At 37.8% G+C, this 25,388-nt stretch overlaps 1 protein-coding gene across 2 annotated transcripts in view; it reads right to left on the reverse strand.

Moving 5' to 3' along the window:
• The window catches only part of LOC131049146 (pentatricopeptide repeat-containing protein At3g42630), a 92,435-nt gene that overhangs the window by 63,295 nt on the left and 3,752 nt on the right, over positions 1-25,388 (reverse strand). The window contains exon 1 of one of the 2 annotated variants that reach the window (XM_057983178.2): positions 17,099-17,336. The exons of the other annotated variant lie outside the window; for it this stretch is intronic. Coding sequence (XP_057839161.1) covers positions 17,099-17,314 — 216 coding nt within the window. The 5' untranslated portion in view covers positions 17,315-17,336. Of the gene's footprint in view, positions 1-17,098; positions 17,337-25,388 lie in introns of those variants that run through there. 2 annotated transcript variants of the gene reach the window in all.

Below are 25,388 nucleotides of genomic sequence, written 5' to 3' on the forward strand. Positions count from 1 at the left end.
TCCTTGTGTTAAGGAAACAAATGGTCACATCTAAATGGTTCACCTAATTCTTACTGGCATTGAGCTTTAACGATGTAAAGTGAGTAAACCAAATGTGGGGTTACCCTATAACGAAAATATTGTAGACCAAGGAAACTTGATATTGAAAATAGTTTTTGCAGATAAATCAATGCCAGAGCTGTTAAATTTTTATAGGAGCACCATTGAGTTAGTCAAAAAGACATGAGATTGTTGTGGCTGTGTAGTCATTTGTCTTAGGTATATAACTAAGGATATACAAGGAGGCTTTGAGAGGAAGGAAGCTTCTAAACGGATAGAATGAATACAACATTTAGGACTATACAGTAAGTCCCGTAAAACATTTTACAAAGCTATACTAGCTTCCATTTGGTTATGTCTCATCACATCTTCATTTGAAATTGAAATTTTAAAAAAACAAAAAGATTAGCAAAATCTTCAAATTCAGTGATATGCCCCTACATAAAACAATTTTTTTTTCTATTGGAAATACTTTTGGTACTGTTGTGACCATTTCACAACATCACCCCATCAAAATGGACCCCCTCTCTTTTCTTCAAGTCCTAGTCTCTCTTAGCCTAGTGTCTCTTTGTAAGTTTGAGTGAGTGGGTAAGAATGGTCATCAGTGGAGTTTCTCAAGATCTGCAATGGCAAAATAGTGAAAGGGAGAGGTCAAAATTGAGCATAAAGAGAAAGAGGTATTGATGGAGGAACCCTTCAAAATCAAACCTAATCGACAATGTAGGTGTTCCCTTTATCATCCAGGTGACTTATATATGTTGCAATGGGAGGTGACTTCTGGAAGCAAAATTTGACTCAGTACCCAAAAATTTCCTTTGCTCCTTGGTTGGAGCGAATTTTGCTTCTATTGCTCCTCATTAGGAGCAAAATCCTTTCCAAGATCCCCAAGTCACCAAAATCACCTCGAATCATCATGAGATGTCTCAATTTGAGCAAAGAGTGCAAGGCATGATCGTCAACCTTGAGTTAGGTCAAGTGTATAGGTCACTTCCTTTGCTCCCTAATGGGAGCAAAATCTTCTTCCATTGCTCTTAGTTGAGAGCGATGTGAATTTCTTGAGTGAATTTGGTGGAATGAGTGAGTTTTGAGGGTTCAAGCATCATTTTGATCATAAAGGAAGTGAAGTCTATCATGGTTTTAACCAAGGAATGAAAGGGATTACATTTTAGAGGCACTTCCATTGCTCCTCTGTAGGAGCGAAAAATACTTCCATTGCCCTCTTTTCATAGCGAATTTCCCTTCCATTGCCTAGTGTTGAGGGCGAAATCACATTCAAGGTGAGAGTTGAGGTCTTTTGATGTATGGAAGCAAGATTAAGGTATAAGGTTGATAAAATTAAGTTCAAGGACGCATTTTGAGATGACTTTCCATTGCTCAAGACTTGGGGCGAAAATAACTTCCATTGCTCCCCAATTGGAGCAAAATCCACTTCCCTTGCCCTTGAGTGAAAGTGAATTTGATCCTAAGACCCCACATTGAGCATGGTTTGACGCCTTTAAGTTGATGGAATGAAAATTGATGGGTGAAAGTTAGTTAAACTTCAACTTGAGAGCTATTTCCATTGCTCCTCAGTGAGAGTGAATCTCACTTCCTTTGCTCTCTTCCAAGAGCAAAATTCTCTCTAGAGCTTTCCTAAAGGCTAATTTGATACATTCACACACTAGGAAGGTAAAATCTCAAGGTCTAAATTGATGCAAAGACAAGGAATTGACAAAATCAAGCTAGAGGATGAATTTGAAGACCATTTCCTTTGCTCCTCATTGGGAGAGAAATTTTGTTCCTTTGCTCCTTCTTAGGAGCGAAATTGCTTATAGAGCCTTCCTCTAAGTTAATTTGATGCACTTGAAGCAATGGGAGGCAAAGTTTGATTAAGTATAAGAGGATTTCCTTTGCTCCCTAGCAAGAGCGAAAATCACTTCCTTTGCTCCTTGTTGGGAGCAAATTTCATTGTCAATGCTCTTGTTTAGGAGCGAAATTGATCCTAAAGCCTTTCTTGAGGTTGGATGAATAAAGAGCTTAAAGTTTGAGTCAATGAAGTGAAGGCGAGTGGGAAAGTTAAGTTATAAGTTTGGAGATCCTTTCCTTTGCTCACCATTAGGAGCGAAAAATGCTTCCTTTGCTCTCCCATGAGAGCAAATGTACTTTCAAGAGCTTTACATGAGTATGATGCAAGGCGTTAAGTTGCTAAGAGTAAAAGTTGATGAGCAAAGCTTCAATTTGAGAGTCATTTCCATTGCTCCTACTTGGGAGCGAATCTTTCTTCCTTTGCCTAGTGTTAGGAGCGAAATTGCTTGCAAAGCCTTCTTTGAGGTGTGTTTGATGCTTCCACTTGGCTAAATGACAAATTTCTCAAGTTTGAGTTGATAAAGAGCAAATTTGATTGAGATAAAGCTTCCATTGCTCCTCCTTTGGAGCGAAAATCATTTCCATTGCTCCTTGTTAGGAGCGAAACTCACTTCTTTTGCCTATATTTCAGAGCAAAATCATATGTTAAGCAGTTGATGGAAAGAATTTGAGTATGACAGTATGAATTGGAGAGATGAATTGATGAAGCAAGTATTTGGCTAAGTGTTGTAAATCTTCCATTGCTACTAGCTAGGAGCGAAATACTGTTCTATTGCTCCACTTTGAGAGCGAATATTACTTCTATTGCCACTAGCTGGGAGCGAATTCTCCTCTTGACCGTTGAAAGAGCAATCCAAACACACTTGGTGCCCAGAACTAATTTAGATTCAAAAGGGAAAAATAATTTTTTGCTTATTAAGTCAGCCCTAAAAACAATAAATTTCTTTTTAATTTTTCTAAACTAGGTCGGCTTTACCCTTGAAAGGGCATACCTCCTCATTGAGCGCCTATATAAGGAGGATCAAAGCATTCATTTAAACATCAATTCAAAACAAATCCTTCTCTCCTACAGCAAATTTAATAAGCAGATAGTGAACTTCAGCAGTAGATCATAGCAGTTAATCAGCATTAAAGGAGAATTCAAGGTGCAGATCCAGTGATTTAGAGGAGCGAATTCCATCATTAAGCAGCAAAATTCATCCTAAATGCAGGGAATTCATCCTTCACAAGGGAATTCAATCATCTTTTGATCAAATTCAAGGTTAATTTATTAAAAATCAGAGGTAAGTGTTGCATTTTGACTGATAGGAAACTGGAAACGGGTCTAATCAGAGTCAAATAGCGATATATTTATTAGGCCTCTCTTATTGATGTTGATTCATTAGGAAGTGTACATAGGTTTGTTAAGATAGAGAAATTAGTCTTATTGAGCATTTAATTTCAGATTCATTAGAGTTTAAGATTGATTTGAATTAATATTATAAGCTATCTACTATCATTCTTAAGATCAAATAGGCTTAACCACATTAACATTTTCTATATCTTTCATCATACTCCTAAGTTATACAACTCTTATAGGTGAAAGATGGCGGCACCTAAGCCAAGTGGAGCTGGAACTCGTCAAGCCCTCATCAAGGAAGATTCAAAGAGTGATGCATTGGAGACCAAGATCACATCTCATTGGAGCGATATAGGAGATGCAAACCTTGGGAAATTTGATCTCAGGAAGTTCAGGAGCTCGTTGTACACAAGCCAACCTACTGCGACAGCAAGGAAGATGATAGCTAGTGGAATAGTGAAAGCAGTTGTCTTCCCTCCCATGGTGCAATGCTATGAGTTGATGATTGAATGTGTCCGGCATTACGATTCTCACACAAGAACAATAGTGAAAGATGGAACAATGCTTACTTACCTTTCAAAGACGGCTATTAGTGAAGCCTTCCACTTACCTAAGCCGAGGGTAGAAGGAGCTAAATCAGTTTATGATGATGATCCTGAAGCATGTTCAGAGATAATCAACAAGTATTGGCTATCGAAGAGTAGAGCAGGCAAAAGCAAGATGCCCAATAGACCGCATAGAGTTGATTTCAAAGAGGAATTTGGGGATTTCATCACTCTACTCAATCAACTTGTTGGTGCACCACGAGCCTTCTACTTCGAAAACTGGATGTTCTTCTTCATCGAGACAGTCACCAATGGCAAAGATGCAATCAATTGGGCGAGACTCGTCAGCAACAACTTGGATGTTCAACTGAGAAGACTAAACCGCACTAGGACATTCAACATGAGTTCCTATGTCATCTACTCACTTGCGAGGAATTATGAATATGTGGGGTTGATGTATAAAGGTATAGATGGAAGAGGACCCGGAGAGATAAAAGCATGTGAAGCATATCCACAGCTACACCATCCGACGAAGCATCACTATAGGAGGGTCAATGATGCCTTCACTATGCATATCACAAGGACCCTTCAAGGTGGAACCCATCAAAGGCTATCTCTAGCAGCACAAGCGTTGATTCAACAATATGGTGCATGGTTCATTCAATTTCCGAAGTTCACATATATCAAGATTCAAGGATGTCCTCCTCCATACATGTTGCCAGACTATCCGACAAACAAAATAGTGCTACTTGAGGTGGTAAGACAGTTAGCAGCATATGTTAAGGCATATCGGCATAAGCATGGATCTAGTATTTCTTTTCCTATTGCACTTGGTGATTCAATTGAAGTTTGTCCTTCCTTAAAAGCAGCTAAGAACGCCGAAGAAGAGTTATCTCTCTACTCACTCACGCCATTCACTCCTAGAGATAACTTCAATCCCTATGACAATGTGAGGAAGATAGCAAGGAAGAAGTATAAACACAAATGGCAGTTAGAAGACTATTGGATGAATGTTCAAGATGATGTAGAAGTGAAGAAAAAGATGTATTACAGGCTACCTCTTGATTTCATCCGGAAGTGCAAGATATTTAGTGTTGTTGATCAAGCACAGGATAGCGGCAAATATCTCCAATCTGCCTATGCCAAAGAAAGCAAAGAGATCAAGATCAATTGGGTTGACATGGAAGTCGTAGATTTAAAGGAGTGGATGAAACAAGTCTTGGAATACACTCATAGATGGATAGACATTCAGCACCAAAAGTTGAAAGAGCAAAATATGACTATGACATTCAACCTAGAGACAAGAGTAGATGATGAGGAAGAAGCAAGTGCGAGCGGAAGCGCTTCTCAATCAACTCATTCCAAAGGTTCGAAGAGAAAGAAGCATAAGTCAAATTTCAGTCATCCTTCCAACACTTCCTCCAGGCGTGAAGAAGAGATGAATCAAGATGAAAGACATAAAAGGCAAAAGATTGATAAGGAATCAAGTCATGGAGTAGACGAGTCAAAGGAATCTATAGTTCAGAATGACAAAGGCAAAGAAAAGATATCACAAGATCAAAGGGATCTCGCTCCTCACATTCAAGCGAATGATGAAGTTGGAGGAGAAAAGGATGATGAAGCAACTTCCCCTCCTAGAGATGAGCTGCTGAACGAAAAGACACAAGTGGGAGAAGAAAGATCATCTATCCCTACATGGCTTAAGGAAAGGCTTGCTAGAGAGGTAATAGCAGTTGATGAAGAATCAATATGTGACTTGGATAGCCTCCTAAGTCAAACTCAAGAAATCCATGAAAAGAAGAAAGCCACGAAGATGTCTAAGGTAATAAGAGATGATTCAAGTTCCCGGAAGATACAAATAGTACTCCGATGGTTGATAAATATGAAGATGAAATCACTATGGAAGAATATGATATGGAAACTATTGATCTAGGTCCAATTAATCTGAAGCAAGCTATAGGTGATGTGAATGATTCAGTGAAGACACTCAGTGATATGCTTAGAATGGAAGTAGAGAAGAATAAGAATTAGAAAAAGAGATAATGCATGGAGGAACTACTTCCAACAGTTCAGGGAACCATTGAGGCAGCAAGATCCAGCAGTTACACCACCGCCTTTGCTTCCTACCGAATCAATGGATCATATGGAAATGATAAGGAATTCCACACAGTTGATGGATGCCTGGATAGAAAAATCTTTCACGAAGGTGAATAAGTTTGTAAGAGATATGATGAAGACTCTTGGTAGAGTTATAAAAGTTCTTGAAGGAACTCATGCTCTCATAAAAGCCTTTGATGCATTTGTCCACACTAGAGACGTCACTATCCCCGTCCTACAAGAAATGAGGAAGACATCTAGAGAAGTTTTGGTGAAAGAGAAGATAATGAAAGATGGACCTACACCAAGCTTTATATGATGGAGTAGCCTACTTTGCACAAAGATGATTGTATTTGAAGATATTGGCAATGGATGTAGTCAAGTTCAAGATGCTATGCACCTCATTCATGATGAAATAGTGGAAGTAGCACAAATCATCTTGGAGAGAAAGATTTATCCTGGCATGATTATAGATGCCAAAGAGTTAGAGGAAAGAATAAAAATTGTCTTCTATGGGAATGATGGAATGATCACCGAAAAGCAATTGGAAGATATGCATACATTCATGGGGCTTGCTAGCAAGATAAAAGATCTTGAACCTGAATGGGAAGCTTCCATCGTCACATCCTTTGAAGAAGTCATTCAATTGGAAGAACAGTTGAAGAATTTGCAAGAAATTCCAATAATTGAGATAGAAGGCATGACGACCAAATTCATTGAATATGTCAAAAAAGAGAAGGAGAAAGGGAACAAAGTTCTAGATGACAGTTTGTCATGATCCTATGTGGCAGGTTATTTTCCTATTGGAGGATGTGTTGATGTGTTTTTTAGGCGCATGCGAACACAGAATAAAATACCTAAAGTATCTTATCCTCTCTTGAATAAAGTATCTCAAATGCTGAAGATTAGCTTAAGGATCACTTGAGAAGACTCCAAGGTTCATGAATGTAGGATTACTACGTGTGGATAAGCTTTGTTAGTTGTTGTGATTGTTTTTTCATCAAGGGGCATTTTGGGTTACAGAAGATTTCATGATGTATTTTGTGGATGATATGCAATGAGGCTCTTTCCTAATACTACTGAATGATTATCAAAAAATGGCAAAAGATAAGGGTTTAGAGAGGTTCTAAGCTATCCTAGGAATGAATGGATGAAGAATGACACAAGTGAAACTCTACTAGTTTTAGCATAGCCATACAAGAACAACTTTACTAGCACTAGTGCAATCATCTAAGGATATTTGGAGATTTTCAAATCATTACTAAGCATAGATACCATTACTTGAATGCATATCAATGGTTGAGCAACAATCGAACTTAAGCAATTTCAAATGTTCCAGTTGACCACACAAGGCTAACTTACAATCAACAAGAAGCTAGTGGTATGCATAATGAGTTGCACAATACATCAAGTGCAACATTCCATCATTTAATCTAAATACTTAAACTAATATCAAAGATTGACTTAAGAAGATAAAGAACCATGCAATAGGCTTGAAAGATTGAATAGAAACACCATAACTTCAATGTTTTATTAATCTAAATAGCCAAACAACAACAATTCTTCAAGTCCTTCTCTTATCTCTCTTGACTTCTAATCAAAATATCTATTCTAGCACTATTATTACTCTCTCTTCTATTCTCTATTATTATTCTATTAACGTTTACAAATGAAATGAGTGCAGTTTATATAGGACTCCCAAATACAATGAAGGGTCGAGATCAAATGGAGATCAAGGGCCAAGATTTCGCCACCTAAACCCTAATTAGGGTTTGATACAAGTGAAACCCTATCTATATAAACATCATCACAAAATCAACCAATGGGAGAAAAGCATGTGTCGACACAAAAACCGAGGAAGCATCCTCCAATAGGAAAATGAAATGCCAAGTGGGATCATAACAAACTGTCTTCTGGAATCCGGTTCCCTTTCTCACGTTCCTTTCTCGCATATTCGATGAATCAAGTCACCATGCCTTCTATCTCTGCCATCGAGATCTCAGGCAGAGACTTCAACTCTTCCTCCATGTGCATGACCTCGTCGAAAGCTTTGACGATGGCATCCTCCCATTCAAGTTCAAGTTCTTGAGTTTTGCTAGCTAAAACCACGAATTCAAGCATATCATTCAATCGTTCCTTGGTGATCATTCCATCAACCCCATGGAAGATAGCTCTTATTCTTTCCTCCAACTCCTTAGCTTCTATAATTGTTCTGGGATCAATCTTTCTTTCCAAAACAATCTGTGCAACTTCCACTATCTTATCATGGATTCGATGCATATCATCTTGAACTTGACTACGTCTGTTTCCAATCTCCTCAAAAATAATCTTTTTTGAGCGAAGTAAGCTACTCCATTGTAGAAGGCTCAGTGTAGTTCCTTCTCTTATTATCTTCTCTCTTGATAGGACTTCCCTCGGTGTTTTCCTTATTACTTTAAGTACTGGAACGATGACATCTCTAGCATGAGCAAATGCTTTAGAGGCTTCTATGAGGACACAAGTTCTCCCAAGGACTTTTATGACTGTGTCGAGTAACTGCATTATGTCCATGAATTTGCTAACCCTAGTATATGAATCCTCTATCCATGCATCCATCAACTGTGCGGAGTTCCTCATCTTCTCCATATGATCAACTGATTCTAGAGGGAGCAAAGGTGGTATTGTAGCTGTTGGACTTTGATGCCTCAATGGTTGCAGAAATTGCTGGACATAATTTCTCCACGCGCTTATTTCCTTTCTAATCTTCTATTATTTTCTATTTCAGCTCTCAACATGTCATTAACTGCTTTCAATGAATAATTTTCATCACCTATAGCTTGTTCGGAGGTGAGTGGACCCAAATCAATAGTCTCCATATCATACTCATCTGCTGAGATCTACCTTTGTACTTCTCAACCCTTGGAGTAGCTATTTGCAACTTCCTTGATCCCGAATAATCTCTAATCACCTTAGACATCTTCGTAGCTTTCCTCTTCTCGGTGACTTCCTAAGCTTGGCTTAGAAGAATAGCTATATCATATGTTCGCTCTTCCTCTACTATTATCACTTCTTGAGCTAGTCTTTCTTTTAGCCATTCCGGAATCAAAGATCTTCCTTCTTGAATTTGTGCTTCTTCATGCATTTGTTCATCTCTAGGTGGTGAGGTAGTTTCATCACTCTCCTCTTCTTCGCCACCTTCGATCTCTTGAATGAGATGGGTTAGATCTTCTTGCTCTTGAGATGTTTTTTCTTTGCCTTTATCATTGTGGACTGTAGATTCCGCCGCTTCATTGGCTCCTCGACTCAACTCTTTTTCTTCCTTTGTTCTTCTTGTCTAGAGGAAGGATGACTCGTGCTTGATTTATGCTTCTTCCTTGAGGGTTCCTTTTCTCCACGATCTTCTTTTCTCTTCGATCCTCTTGAATGAGATAGTTGAGGTGCGCTCCCACTTGCGCTTTCTTCATCTTCATCTTCATCTCTTTCTTCTGAGTGGAATGTTGGTGTTATATTCTGCTCTTTGAACTTTTGGTGTTGTATATCTATCCATATGTGAGTGTATTCCAAAACTGGTTTCATTAACTCCTTCAAGTCGTCAGCTTCCATATCCACCCATTTGAATTTGATCTCTTTATCTTCTTTGGCGTAGGTTGCTTGGAGATATTTGCCGCTATCTTGAACTTGATCGACAACATGAAAAAAACTTGCATTTCCGAATGAAATCAAGAGGTAGCCTAGAATACATCTTCTTCTTCACTTCCACATCATTTTGAACGTTCATCCAATAATCCTCAAGATGCCACCGATGTCCTTGCTTTCTTCCCAAAACTTCTTTCACATTACCATACGGATCGAAGCAATCTCTAGTTGTGAATGGCTTGAGTGAATGTAATGCTAACTCTTTCTCGGCATCTTTCGCTGCATGAGTGGATGGGCATACTTCAATGGAATCTCCAAGTATGAAAGGAAAAGAGACGCCGGCTCCATATTTATGCCTATATGCCTTGATATACGCCAATAACTGCCTCACCACCTCGAGTAGCACCACTCTATTCGTTGGGTAGTGCAGCAACATGTAGGGAGGAACAGGACATCCTTGAACTCCAATATATGTGAACTTTGAGAACTGGATGAACCACGCACCATGTTGCTCTACCAATGCTTGTGCCTCTGGAGAGAATCTTTTTTGCAAGCCACCTCGAAGTGTCCTCATGATATGCATAGTGAAAGCATCATTCACTCTCCCGTAGTGTTGTTTTGGTGGATGCTTAAGTTGTGGGTAACAATCATGCACCTTAATCTCTCCAGGTCTTCTTTCAACTACGCCCGTGTACATGAGTCCTGGATAATCATAATTTCTTGCAATGGAGTATATGACGTAGGAGCTCATATAGAATGTTTTAGTGTGCATTAGCCTCCTTAACTGTTGATCAATGTAGTTGCTAATGAGCCTCGCCCAGTTGACTGCGTTCTTGCCATGAGTAACAGTCTCAATGAAGTAGAACATCCAATCTTCAAAATACGAAGCCTCAGGTGCACCAACCAATTGATGGAGTAAGGTGATGAAGTCTCTGAATTCATCATTGAAGTCTATCCTATGTAGCTTATCGGGCCATCTGCTCCTTCCGCCTCTACCCTTCTTCAACCAAAACTTGTCAATGATCTTCGCACAAGCATCTGGATCATCATCATATGCAGATTTAGCTCCTTCTATGCTTATGTAGGTCATGTCCTTGGGCTCGGATAGATGAAATGTCTCGCTGATTGCTGTCTCTGAGAAATATGCAAGCACTGTCCCATCCTTCCCCACAATTCTTCTAGAGGCACAGTCATAGTGTTGAGCACATTCTACAATTAGCTAGTAGCATTCTAGAGGAAAACCAACTGCATTTATGATCCCACTTTCAATCATCTTCTTGGCTGTAGCAGTAGGTTCATTTATGTATGATGGATGTCGGAACTTCTTGGTGTCGAATTTCTCGAGGTTGGTGTCTCCTACTTTACTCGAATGCAACGTGATCTTGCTTTCGAATGCACTTCCCTTCAAGTCTTCCTTGATGAGCACTTGGCGGGAGCGAATCTTGTTTGGTTTAGGAGCCGCCATCTTTCACCTATGAGAGATATGCAAGTTAGGGTAGTGGTGAAATATTGATGTACTAAAGCCTATTTACTCAAGCATGAAATGAATCTTGCATGTAGAATATGAAATCAATTGCTAAATAAGACTGATTTACTCATTAGATGATTAGGGAGGTCTAATTTGCCTTAACAAAATCACTATTAGATCCAAATCAGACCTACTCCTGACTTTATATCAGTCTAAATGATGCATTTACTTCTGATTTCTGAAATTAAACTTCAAAATCTAATTAATGATAAGACTGCTAATGCTCAAGGGGTTGCTGTCTTCTTAATTCTTTTCTGTTATAGGATGAAATTCGCCTTCCAATCTGCTTAAATTCGCCCTTGTGAGGATGACATTGCTGGTCCTTTGGAGTAAATTCGTCCTCTTGCTGCTAAATTTGCTGATCTACACTTGAAATTTGCTAATTACTGATTCAAAATTCGCTATCAAACACAGAGTGCTGATTCAAAGTTTGCTGAAGAAGGAGAAGAGTTGTTTGTTTTGATGGTGAAATGAAATAATTCAAACTCCCTCTTATAGGCGATTAAGGTGAAAAGTTATGTCTTTTCCTATGAAGGCCGACTTGGCTAAATTAAAATTAAATCAACAATTTACCTTGGCCGACTTACATCTTGATCAATTTCAAATTTTATTTTGAGCGCTAGTAGCAATGTTTAGTTAACTTTAATGTATTATTCGCTCTGATTTTTGAACTCATGAAGTTCACCTTCGTAAAAAATTCGCTCCATTTTCTCAAATCATGAAGTTCGCTCCAATTTTCAAACTCATGAAGTTCGCTCTTAAACTCTAACTCATGAAGTTGACTCATGCTTCTCAATACAGATGAAATTCGCTCTTCTTCCTTTAATCATAAATTTCGCTCCAAATTCACAACTCATGAAGCTCGCTCCAATTTTCAAACTCATGAAGTTCTTGTATGAAATTTGCTCCATTTTCTTAACTCATGAAGCATACTTGTCTTCACTCCATTTTCTTGACTTGTGAAGTTCGCTCCAAATGTCTCAAACATGAAATTCGCTCCAAATCTCTCAAACATGAAATTCACTACAATTTGTCAACTCATGAAGTTCGCTTGTGTTGTTGAATTTGTGAAAGTTCATTTCAAATTGATTTTATTTAAGGCAAGTATATTCAAACATCCTTCGCTTCTCTTTCAATTTCGCTCTTGTAGGCTTGCTCATTTGTGCTCATTGAAGAAATTCGCTCCAAATTGTGAAGTCATGAAGTTCGCTCCAAAAGTGCAACTCATGAAGTAAGTGTTCTCAAATCTCCTTCGTTCCTCTACTTCCATTTCGTTCATGAAGGCTTGAAGGTAAGGTTCACTCCAAATTCCCAACTCATGAAGTTCGCTCCAAAATGCTAAGTCATGAAGTTCGCTCCAAAATTGCAAGTCATGAAGTTCGCTTCAATTACTTAACTCATGAAGTTCGCTCCAAAAGTGCAACTCATGAAGTTAAAACCTCTGGAAAATTTAGAGACGAAGTAGATTGCAAATGAGCTTGTCAATCATTTCATTGCACATGAATTCAATCCTTGGAATGACTCATTTAAACGCTCAAACTCATACTTACACCTATTCTCAAACAATGCACTCAAGGAAAAAATTAGCTCATCTACCACTCAACATGAAGTGCGGTTTTGAGGCTTGGAGGATGAGGTGAGATGACATCTAACATTGCTCATTTGCATATCACCTTGGTTCATTTTCTCCCTTCAATCTTGTGAGATGAGGCCTCTTGGAAACAACTTCAACCAAGGATATCTAAAGTGAATGGAGTTTACCCTTTAACCCTGAACTCTTGGAGTGTCGTTAACTAGCAACTTCTTAGACTCTTCAGTTGGACTCCTGATTAACTGACATGACATCTAAACCCTATAAACTTACTCATTTCATCTGTGAAAACAAGAGAGACTAGACTAAGAGGCTAGGACTTGAAAAAAAGGGGGGTCCCCATTTTGATGGGGCAATGTGTGAAATGGTCACAACAGGATGCTTCCTCTATTTTTGTGCCAGCTCATGTCATTTTCTCATTGGTTGATATCATGATAATGCTTATCTTGATAGGGTTTATTTGTATCGAACACTGATTAGGGTTTAGGTGGAAAAATTTTGACCCTTGATCTTCATTTGATCTTGGCCCTTCATTGTATTTGGAAGTGCTATATAAACCCCACTCATTTCATTTTGTAATTATTAGACATTAGACGAGAAGAGACATCAGACAATAGATATTAGCTATAAGAGATAAATATTAGAGTTCAAGAGAGATAAGGGGACTTGAAGAATTGTTGTTACTTTGCTATTGGGTTAATAAAACATTAAAGTTATGGTGTTTTTATTCAATCCTCGAAGCTTCTTACATGGTTTTTCATCCTTTCAAGTCAACCTTGGATATTGATTTAAGTATTTAGATTGAATGATGGAATGTTGCATATGATTTATTGTGAAACTCATAATCCATACCACTAGCCTCTTGTTGATTGTAAGCGTGCCTTGTGTGGTCAACTGGAAATATTGAAAGTGCTTAAGTTCAATTGTTGCTTAATCATGGATATGCATTCAATTGATGGTGTCTATGCTTAGTAGCGATTCGAAAATCTCCAATTGTCCTTAGAAGATTGCACTAGTTTTGGTGGAGTTGTTCTTGTATGGCAATACTAAGACCAGTAGAGTTTCACTTAAATCGTCCTTCATCCATCCATTCCTAGGAATAGCTTATCATCTCTCAACCCTCATCTTTTGCAATTTTTTGATAAACATCTAGTAGTAGTAGGAAAGAGCCTCATTGAATATCTTTCAAAGAAACCATTCCTTGAAAGATTGAGCATTCATATTCTAAGAAGTTACGTAAGGCCCCTTGAAGGAACAGCAATCACAACGACCAACTGTGCTTATCCACACGTCGTGACCTGTAATATCCCTTGTCCAAGATGACTGAAAACAAGGAGATATTTGCTGTCAAATGTGTGTGATGCTGTTCACTAATGTTGCGTGTTATGCGGACTGCTGTCTCAGTAGTTTCAGATAGGTGTGGAGGTGAACCTTTCACATATTTCTCATGAAAGTTCAACTACAAATGACTGTAAGTGAAAGTACAATAGCCAAGAAAGCATATACAATCAAATTATGAAGTTCCAGTACCAAATTGGACTTGAAATCGGAATGTATAGCTTGCTGGTATTATGTCAAACAGTTTGTATGTGTCCTCAGAAAAAATACATGCAATGTAATGTTGACTCAAACAAACTCCTAGCTCTCTTATTCACATGAAGAATTACATTTCAATTGACAGCTATGATTAGGACTGCTACTCAATGAGTACATTGACTGTCATAAATCAGATTTCTGAGTACATAAGAGACTACAAAATACAAATACACTCAAGCTCATAGACTAATAACCCTTATTTAAAGCAAGTAAATAGGAACCTGATTCTAGACGCCTTTGAGAACACACAATGATGGATGTTTTGATCCTTCACTTTACCAAATCGAGCCTCTCCAAGTCGCCCCTGCTGCTGTGAAGAGTGGTCTGAGATACCATTGTAGACAGCTGAATTCATTTCCCAAATCACCTCCAAAATTTTCGCTTCTACTGCTAAGGCAGATCGCCCTCCTTATTGAGTATTTTTGGAGTCCCTTGCATGCTTAAGAAGCCAAAATCGAAGATATGTATCAGTCTGGTCCGGTTGCATGATTCGAAATGTTTAGAGGCCGATTTCCCTATTAACTCCTTCCAAATTGCCACTAAAAGGATCGCCTTACTCCCTTAATCAAATCGATGACTTCAAGGTAATGTTTGGATACTCCAATGATGCACAATGAACAATTCCGTGGGTTAGAAGTATGCAGATCGGATTTGACTCAGACTTGGCATATTCCAACAGCAATAAAGTTCGATGTGCCCACTAAGTTAAACCGCCCTTCTTAGACAAATTGCTGCCTCCCAAACACAAAGAAGATGCATTCACCATGGCTAATGAGCAAAAACATGGAAGTCTGAAGGTCTAAATCAAACACCACAAATCTGATATGAAACTTTAATGAGCTCAAATAGGAAGACTAAAATATCCTCCTCTCAACTGCGGATTTGTCTTCAAAGAAGACTTCACAAATTAAGCACCAATGTAGATCCTGTCAGGAACCTACTCCCCAAAAGGAAGAACTAGGGTTTCGTCCAGCCTTTCTATCAATCTGCTTAAGGTTTGCGTCCTCAGAGATTCAACTAATGCCACGCATCAGTTTATCAATTCCAAATCCAAATCTCTAATCTCCTGATCATCAATCACCCTCTTCTATTTATCCTTTTCATAACCCATCACGAGATTCCTTCTAGAAGAGGGTAGGTACACTTTATTATTTATTATTATTATTATTTAAGTGGCTTTATAATTTAATTGTATACTTTAATCACTATTTATTAAATTAATTAAATATAAAGTCAATTTTTATTTTATTTTAATGACTTTATAAGAAATTAATTTAATTAATTTCTCCTTATTCCTCCACTTAGCCAAAAGGCTAAGTCTTCATGAAAGGCTTGGAAAATGGGGACATTACATGACCCGACATTTATGAACCTTGGAGTTGTCTCAAGTGATCCTTAAGCCAATCTTCAGCATTTGAGAAACTTTGTTCAAGAGAGGATAAGATACTTTTGGGTATTTTATTCTGTGTCTAAAAAACACATCAACAGGTACCATTACCCATCAAAACAAATTCATGAAAAGAAAATCTTCAAAATCCTGAAAACTAATGAGGGTGACCACATTGTGTTTAAAAAGAGAAATGAAACCATACATATCTGTTGATGTGTTTTTTACGCACATGCGAACACAGAATAAAATACCTAAAGGTACCTTATCCTCTCTTGAATAAAGCCTCCGAATGCTGAAGATGTCGCGAAAAGAATCAATCGGGATGACTTCAAGGTTCTTTGTTGTAGGATCTCTACGTGTGGATAAGCTCTTTGTGGTATGATGTGATTTGCTGGAATCACAAGGGGACTTACACTTGATGACTGAATGTCTGATTTGCTTTGAATATTGCTGGAACACAGGATTTTACTAGCTTTGACTTGAAAAAAGGAAAAAAGGACGAGGGCGAGGAAAGGATCTAATTCTGATACTAAGAATGTAAGAGCAATGAATGATCTTTGATGAAATTCTAACTAAGTCTTGTTTTGACATCCCAGGACCATCTCCACAAGGTTAGTGTGATCTTCGAAGGAAAGCTTTTTGATGTTCAAATCATCACTGCAAGCATAGACACCATCAGGCTGATGCATATCAATGAAGAAGCGACAATTGAAGTTAAGTTTAAGTTGAATGATTCCAGTTGACTACGCAAGGCAAGTATGCAATCAACAAACTGCTAGTAGTATGGATATACGAATTTCACCATCAATCAAGCACATTTCTTCCACTCATCTAATAACATGAAATCAAATACGAGAAATATAGAGACCATGCAAATTGTCGAATCGACCCATAAATTTCACCATTTCTTCAATGAAGTTTTACAAGTCTTTTACAACAACAACTTGGCAACAATCTTTGCCTTCTCTCTCTACTCTACTCTAACTGCTATTCTATCAACTGACTAATTCACTATCCTAACTATTCTCTATTCACTAACTCCTTTCTAATTATATGCCTTTACAAAATGAAGAGTCGGGGCTTATATAGTGCCCATAATACAATTCGATGGCTAAGATCAATTTGAGATCAATGGCCAAGATTCAACAATGAAAAACCCTAATTAGGGTTTGTTACAACCATTACATAACATTTAATGCTTGACCAATGATAAAATTACATTTTAAGGACACATGTCTTCTCTGGAAAATTCGACCAATGGATAGCTGGGGTAGGTACATCGAAGTTTGTGCCACCTCCCATGAGTTAGGTACATTGAATCTGGACATGCTGAGGTGGACCACACCGACTAGAGGAGCGATGACTGGGATGCCAACTCGTCTGACACTTGGTTGATGCCAATTTGATGTTGCTGAGAAGCTAGCTTTAATTAACTCTTCTGAAACTATCTGCTTCTTCAACGAACCCTTGCTTTGACTTATTTTGCCTTTAATGTGCAGGATGATTGATGTACCTCGCCTTGGAATGCTGGATTGGAAGAAGTTATTCCCGATGATGCCTGACCGAAGCAGACCGTCCTTGTCGATGCTAGACTGGAGGAGGTCGCCCTTATCCTTGCTTGATCTTCTTTGATGATACTGAGCTGGAGGAGATCATCCTTGTCCTGGACCGGATCTTCTTTGATGGGAGTCTGCCGACTTGTAGATACTCCAGCCTTAGGAGTCGCCATCTTGATACCTACACAACATTTCAAAATTAGTATTATATCTCAAAGTGTAGAAATTAGACTTAAAAGGAAAATTTAAGACTTTAATTAGGAAACTTCATGAGAAATCTTGAGTTATCATTTCCTAATTAACTATGCAATACTTAGATTTTCCAAAACAAATGTCCAAAAATCAAACCTTAAACAAGGGTGTCAAGATGATTTTGCCATACCTCCTCTTGAGTATTAAACTCTAAGAAATGATGCAAAAATAGATGAATTTCGCTAGGCAAAGTGTAGATCAAAGCCTTCTTTTGAACAAATTGCGCCTCCTTTAGCTTGGAAAAGAATAAACTCCACTTCCTTCTAGCCTTCAACACTTGAAAGAAATTCGCTCCAAGCAAGCCAGATTTCGCTCCTCCAATTAGCTCTCCAATTTCGCACTTAAGGAAGTGATTGAATGATTTGAAATGTGAAACAAAACCTCTCCAATATATAGAGAGCTCACCCTTTTGCTCCCTCTAGGCCGACTTGGCAAAAAGAGGTTAAAAAATAAATAAAATTCCAAAAAAAGGGGGCCGACTTGGTTAAAAAAAGCAAAAATAAGGCCTTGAGCGCTTTACTTGTAATCTTAATTTAATAAAAAATTAACTTTAAATGCCTCCAAAGCAAAATTTCGATTTTCTCAAGGCTTAAAATCAATTTATTAAATGCCAAAATGTTTTAATTTATTGCGAATTTAATTTTAATTTTCCAAATGCCTCCAATTTAGCAATTTTGGCGATCTAATGCAATTTGGAGAATATCAATTTTTAAAACAAGGCTTGATGAAGTTTGCAAATAATTTCGCCCTGGACCCTCACTGAGGGTCAAGAGCGATTTTTCAATCTTGCTCTTAATCCTTCATCTTTAGGATTCCAAATTGCTTCCAAGACACAAAATATCATTTCTTCCTATCCACACAAGATTTGGTCTCAATTCCTCAAACAAAGGAGAGGAAACTGGAAAATCGCTATGGGCCCTCTTTGAGGGTCAAGAGCGACTTTTTGATTTTAAGCTTGATTATTCATCATTTTTCATTGAAACTTCATTCATCATTAAGCAACATCCTTCCTTTATCCATCTCATCCAAACTCGCTTTGTTGTTGCAAGGTAAAATGAAGATTTTCAACAATATCGCTATGGGCCCTCTCTGAGGGTCCGGAGCGATTTTTCACTCTGGGCCCTCTCTGAGGGTCCGGAGCGACTTTTCATTTTCTGACCAAAATCATCAAGTTTCAAAAGCAAAATAATATTCATCACGCTTTTGGAGGTTTCTTCCCCTTATCCTAACCTTGCCTTAGCACCATTTTGAAGAAAACATGCATTTTTTGAAAATCTCGTTGTGGGCCTTCAGTGAGGGTCCGGAGCGATTTTTTGGTTCTAGGCAAATTCCTTTATCTTTTAATCTTCAAATCACCTCCAAGGCATAACACATCACGTTCTCCTCCTGTCCAAGCAAGATTTTATCTCAATTGTTCAAACAAAGGAGAGAAACTTGGAAAATCGCTATGGGCCCTCTCTGAGGGTCCGGAGCGATTTTTGTAATTGCCTTCAAAATTTTGATTCTCAACGATTTCTTTTCACTCCAAGGCTTTTCAAACATCGTTTCAAACCCATGCCTAACCTTAGCTTTCCTCAAACTTGGATGAAAATTTCCCATTTTAGGTTTCTCGCTGTGGGCCCTCTCTGAGGGTCCGCAGCGATTTTCCGTTGTGGGCCTTCAGTGAGGATCAGGAGTGATTTTTTCATTTTGGGTTGATTTCTTCTTGTGTTGATCCTCCAAATTATATTCAACAGATAGAACATGCTTTCCTTCATCCCTTCCAATCATAAAATCACTTTAATCTTGCAAGAATAATGCATATTTGAAAATCTCGCTGTGGACCCTCTCTGAGGGTCAGGAGCGATTTTTGCCACCTGGACCAAAATGTTTCACTTTTTATCTAAAAATCACTTTGCCAAGGAAGATGTCATCTTGTTCTTTGCTATGAATAAAAATTCATGTCCAAGAAAGGTCCAAAAAATGTGCACACAAAGAAAATCGTTGTGGGCCCTCTCTGAGGGTCCGTAGCGATTTTACCTTTCCTGGGCAAAACTCCTTCAATTTATCATCTTTGATCAAGTCTGGATACCTCATTATGTTCATTCTATCCTTCATCATGTTCTTGACCTCTCAAATCGACCAAATAAAGCTTGCAATGACCTTTACAAGATTTCTCGCTGTGGGCCCTCTCTGAGGGTCCATAGCGATTTTTCTGTTTTCAACAAGGTCCTTTATCATTTCTAGCCAAAACTTCTCCAGGTGGGTGGAGAAAGTCATTTATTTTCCATTTATGATCAAAACTTGGTCACTTTTCATTGCAAAATGAATGAAATCAAAATCTCGCTGTGGGCCCTCTCTGAGGGTCGGGAGCGATTTTTCGCTGTGGGCCTTCTCTGAGGGTCGGGAGCGATTTTTGAATTTTTGAACTCCCTGTCAGGATAATTTTATGGAATATAACATTTAAGTATAAGTGACATTTCCTTCTATCTTTTTTCTTTCTTATACTTAAATGTCTTATACTTTAAGTTATATTCCATATATACTTTCAGGATGTTTGAGAGTGGTTTCAGACCTCCAGGAGTTATATTGCAAAATCTAGTTTTTGGAGGTTTTTCAGTTTCCAGACTTAGTCAAATTTCAAGATCAGGACATTCCAGACTTAGCCAAATTTCAGGATCAGGACTTTCAGACTTAGCCAAATTTCAGGATCAGGACATCACTCAAGCAGGACCTGCTACCCAGGTGATCCCCTTGGCGACACTCAAAATGCAAAGGCCAACTGACAAAACCCTAAAAAACCTAAAAACAAACCCTAGAAAGCAAAAAAGCAAGGGTCCCCATTTGCAATGGGGCGATGTGTGAAAACGTCACAACAATATCTAGAGTGACAAGGCTCTAGTGGAATTGTAAGTAACACATTTAAGTAATGTTATGATATAATTAGATGCGAACATCTATTGCATGTCTGTAAGTACTCACTCCTAATCCCTCATTTAGGTTGTATTACGGAAGGGGCATGAAGGAAAAACAAATTTTAAATTAACAAATGGATGCAAACATATACCACATTTTACATTGATTAATACAAGCCTTGAATTCATATATTTCAAGGTTTGTTGGTGATAATGACAATTTATTGTTCACACGTTTATTTTACATTTGGTGATTCAAGGAATTTATTTGATTGTATTGTTGATTATCTATTGAGGATGCGTTGGAAGTCTTGAAGATTTTTTCATCACTTACTGATTCTGGTTGTGAACTTGTTGATTTGTGCACCTCGGCATTTTTTTTCCTAGAGATTTTTCACATTTGGTTTAGTGACACTTTAGACCTGGAAATAAAGATGAAGAAGATGCGTGTATATCCTTGATGATTTGTTTGATATGTAGATCTGCAGCTTTGGCTCTGATTCCATTACATGTTTTTGATATTTTGTTGAAATTGGGCAGAGCCCCATTTCCTATAGGCTAAAAGGTAAAGTAAGGGAAAGAATTTATGATATTATTTCTAGTTGGGCCTGGTAAATTCTAATTTAAGAGGCAATTTGAATAATATTATTATTAAAATAAAAAGTATTTTCAACAAATAATAAAATATAATAAAAAGTATTTTTAAAAACTTAAAATTAAATTAAATTATAATTGTTTTTTAATACTTACGTAGATTGGACCCATGGGCACACTTGTAGCATACAAAAGGAAGGCACTTGAATTCATTTGCACCTCATGTTTTTTGTCATCGCTTTTCCATTTGATTTCCATAATTTGAGCTTTGTGTTCAAGTTTGCATCTGAGGACAAAAGCCCTTCGCTGATTTGGAGATCTTTTGATGCAGAGGATGGAGGATCTAGTTGCAAACTTGTAAACTAAGTGGAATATGGACCCAAACCCCAACACTCCTATGGTGTTTCCAATGCTCAAAGTGCCTCAATAGGCTCAAAACTTGTCTTCACCTTAATCAGGTGTTTCCTCCACCTCCACACACATCAAACAACTTCAACTAACATGTCTCCAAGGTTTTCAAACCCTCAACTCATCAACTGATACAAAAACCCAAATCTAGCCCTTCACTAGGCCTATTTGTCTAGTAGCCCTGCCTGCACTGTTTTATGCCTGTTTCATGAAATTTTCCCAAAACACCAACCAATGTTTTGACTGATTTAGATACCCAATATCAACCTCTATCAACACCCAAAATATTGCCTATGATTGCTTTGGAACAAATCATTCAAAAAACTGCTGTCCCTAGTCACCATGAGAGCTAATTAGGTCACTTTTGTGAAGGAAGTACCCTCCAAACTCACTTTCAAGCTTAACCCTTCCGTACAATCTCTTGTTATGTTCCCAAATCAAGGATTTTCCAGGTTTTAAGTTTTGGTTGCACTCCTAGATACCCAAACTCCAAAACCCTCCTTAAATCAACCTTACAACTAGGGCTTTCTCAAAATCCCACCTCCAGTCACTTCTGAGGCTCAACCAAAGTTCAAACACCTTCACAATGGTGTGTCTAGACACTTCAATTCATAAAATACCCCCCTTGTTCAATCAGATTCTCTGCTGCTACACCCTAGCCTTCATTTTCACTCATTTTCAGTCAACTTTCATGGTGTACCCCTGCACTCACGTTCCTTCCTGTCAATTAAGGGTTAGGAAATCTATTGTACATGTTAACATGAACCCATCCCATGAGAATCAGAGGCATCATTCATGGAATGGATCCATACATCCTTCAAACTTCACAAATTCAAAGAGGAAATCACTGTCTTTTCTGGGACAGTCAGCAATAAATAAAAATATGATACTTTCAAGACTTCAAAATGCACTCAATACATGAAAGGAATAATAAATAAACTCCCAATGTACAGCAATGGTTATCCCTTAACCTATCAATGCAAAAAAAAACATGATTAACACAAGGTTTTGACAGCAAACAAAGAGATTTTTATTGATTTTCTGAAAGAGTCCGTACAAATCCGTACCAGCATCATCCAACCACACAAAAATGACTTTAGAGACTTTATAAGTCCTCCCCCAACCGACTCCAACCGATCTCCAACTAATTAGAATGATTAAAATGTTTAAACAAGGCATAATCTACTTTCCCTCCAAAACTGGAACTAGCCGTTGGAAATCAAGGCTTTGAATTTAAACTTTATTTCTAATGCTCCTAACCAACGAAAACCTATCAAATCAATGGGTTTTAATCATGATATGATCATTTAAAGCATATTAGACCCTATTCAACCTATCTAGACTCCTAGGCATCATTTGCCCAATTATATAGCATTTTGGTCCTAAGGCCTTTATCAGAACCTTTAGGACTTTTATACATTTTATTAAATTCATCATTACAATAGGCCATTATAGGCTTCAATACCCTCCAATTCACTTGATTTGCTTCATGATTCCACCCTTGCATCTTCCTGATCTTCTTAGTCTTGTAGGTTTGCCAAGGTGCTCCTGCACCATCTTTGAGGATGAAAACCCTCAGTTTCCACTACCAGATTGAACGAAAATCTTCATCTCATTTGGAGCAATTCCATCTGAAAGTTGCATTTGTGCTGATTTGGATAATTTTCAGATATGGCGATTGTGGTCTGAAGGCTTTCATTGCATATTTTCAGAATTATATTGTTGTCCCAACAGCATTTCATATCACCATCAATTTCCATCACTATTTGAGATTTTTGGAAACATTTGCAAGCATTCATCATTCTTTGTTATTGCACCAACACTATTGGAGGTTTTTGGAGTGGTTTTTGACATCATGTACTGTTGCAACAACATTTCCAGCCAATCCCTCGGGTGCACCATTTCTTGGAAGGGCAGATCTGCCTCATTTATTGCTTCTTGATCACCTATCCAGCCCATAATTGAGTGTGCCAGCCTTGGTTGTGGATCTGACATAATTTTGAACAAGTTACATCAGCAGTTATTGCTGTTTGCAGGCATTTTTGGGGCTGTTACCAGCATTTTCAGAGATTAATCCTTAAGCACCACCATTTGTTGACTTCATCGCTTCCATCCTTCACCTCTAGTTGCTGTTTGCCACCATCATAAGGGAGTGCAATATCAGATTTGAGCAATTTGGGGTCATTTATTGCATGTTTCCATCCATTTCCTGCCACCAGTTTGTCATTTTCCAGCATCATTAATCATTTTATTCATTAGATTTGTGGAGTGCAGGCTAGGAAGGGAAGACAGGGTTGTTTGGGTGGCTGTTCATGCCACTTTCCAATTGTTTTCAACCTCATAGGTACCATACAGGCATGGATCAGCCAGTCATAACTTAATTTAGTAGCCATACTAATTTAAGTTTCAATTATCATTGATTAAATTTCCCTTTGTGAGTTGATTTGTCAATTGTAGAAATTTTGACATCTTGTTTCCAGCTTGATATCGCTTCTAGCACTTGCAAAATAAATAGAATCAACTTTCTAGGGATTCCCAAATTTGATATTTGGTGTGGAAAGGTGCTGTCATAACTTTTACAATTCAGCTCTTTGAATGTTTTTGACCATCTAGGGTTTATATCATCAATTGCAATTTATGAGATTTGATTTAGATTTGTCATATGAAGCTGTATCTCAGCATTCGAGGTTTTGACATTTAGTTTCCAGCTATTTGTTTTTATTTTGGTTTGCTGTTACAGTTTGCAATTTGTTTCATAAAACAGACAAATGTAAAGAAATCAAAATATATATAAAGGTCCTATTTGGGAACATTACATTAAGCACTTGTTTGCATTGTTTTCCATTCTTCACACTCTATTGCTAAATGAGATGATTTGATTCATGGTGGTAGACTGAAAGTTTCTTCATGGTACTGTACAATTTATTGTTATTACATGCTCCAATCATCTTTATTTCAGTTCTTGTGATGTATTCTCACACTTGATTGTCACATAGGCTTGGGGATGTTTGTTGAATCGAAGATTTATTGGCTTAAACTTGATCATTTCAGATAAGTCCTTGTTCTTCATACTTCGCTTTTGGATACTTGGATTGTTCATAATTTACCAACAAAGATTACTGGCTCAAATATTAACAAGCCTTATCAACTTGGTTGATTTTCCAGTGGAAATTGTTCAAACTCAGAGACTTGTGAGATGCTTAACTTGATTAGCATAGAGATATTATTTGACTTGGAGGATTCATTCGGACAATGTTTTGACATATAGCCCACAATTACAGCTGGATATCCCTCACCTTTGTAAGAGGATTGTGTTTACACAATGATTTGAGTGTTATACAGAGATGTCATTTAAGATGTGGCAGTTCATACCTGGTACACTAGAAAACAGCTATGGCTAAGGTTGTGGATGATAGTTCTGATACTTAATATAAGTACAGATCTAATAGCCAACAAGATGAGAGGGGGGGGATGAATCATACAAACTTAATCTTCCATAAAAACATCAGATTCAACCTCGGTAACATATATTTCAGTAATATAACCAAAACTGTTAAACATGCAAACTCAAAAGCATATGAACATCATAAACCTCATAAAACCAGATTTAACGTGGAAACCCAAATAGAAAAAAACCATTGTGGGATTTCGGACACACTAAGAAATATACTTTTCTAGAGTATGCTCGATTAAAAGCAAATCCTGTTAAAGATTACAAACACATTGCTAGATGTAACCCAGTTAAGGGATTTCCCTCAGATCTGTTAGGATCTTCACCTTGTTAAAAGTGACCTTGTTAAAGGATTTCAAACACTCAATCAAAATGTCACCTTGCTAGAGGGTTTTACAAATAAGACTGTTAAGTCCACTCAGTTAAGAGATTTTCTGTCACTTTCACAAAATAACAATAATAAAATCTATCTGCAACTTCACATCTAAAATGCTAAAGCAGATTCTTATTTGTTCAATACAATCTAGACATAGAACTAATCTTGTCTATCTGCTGGGCTTCTATACTCTGTTATTCAAAACAGGTCTTCAAGCTTCTGTGCTCGGTAATCACTATGTAGCATCCATGTGCATACACTTGCCCGCATAC

The sequence above is a fragment of the Cryptomeria japonica genome, chromosome 2 (assembly GCF_030272615.1).
Source record: "Cryptomeria japonica chromosome 2, Sugi_1.0, whole genome shotgun sequence".
NCBI classification, from domain to species: domain Eukaryota; kingdom Viridiplantae; phylum Streptophyta; class Pinopsida; order Cupressales; family Cupressaceae; genus Cryptomeria; species Cryptomeria japonica.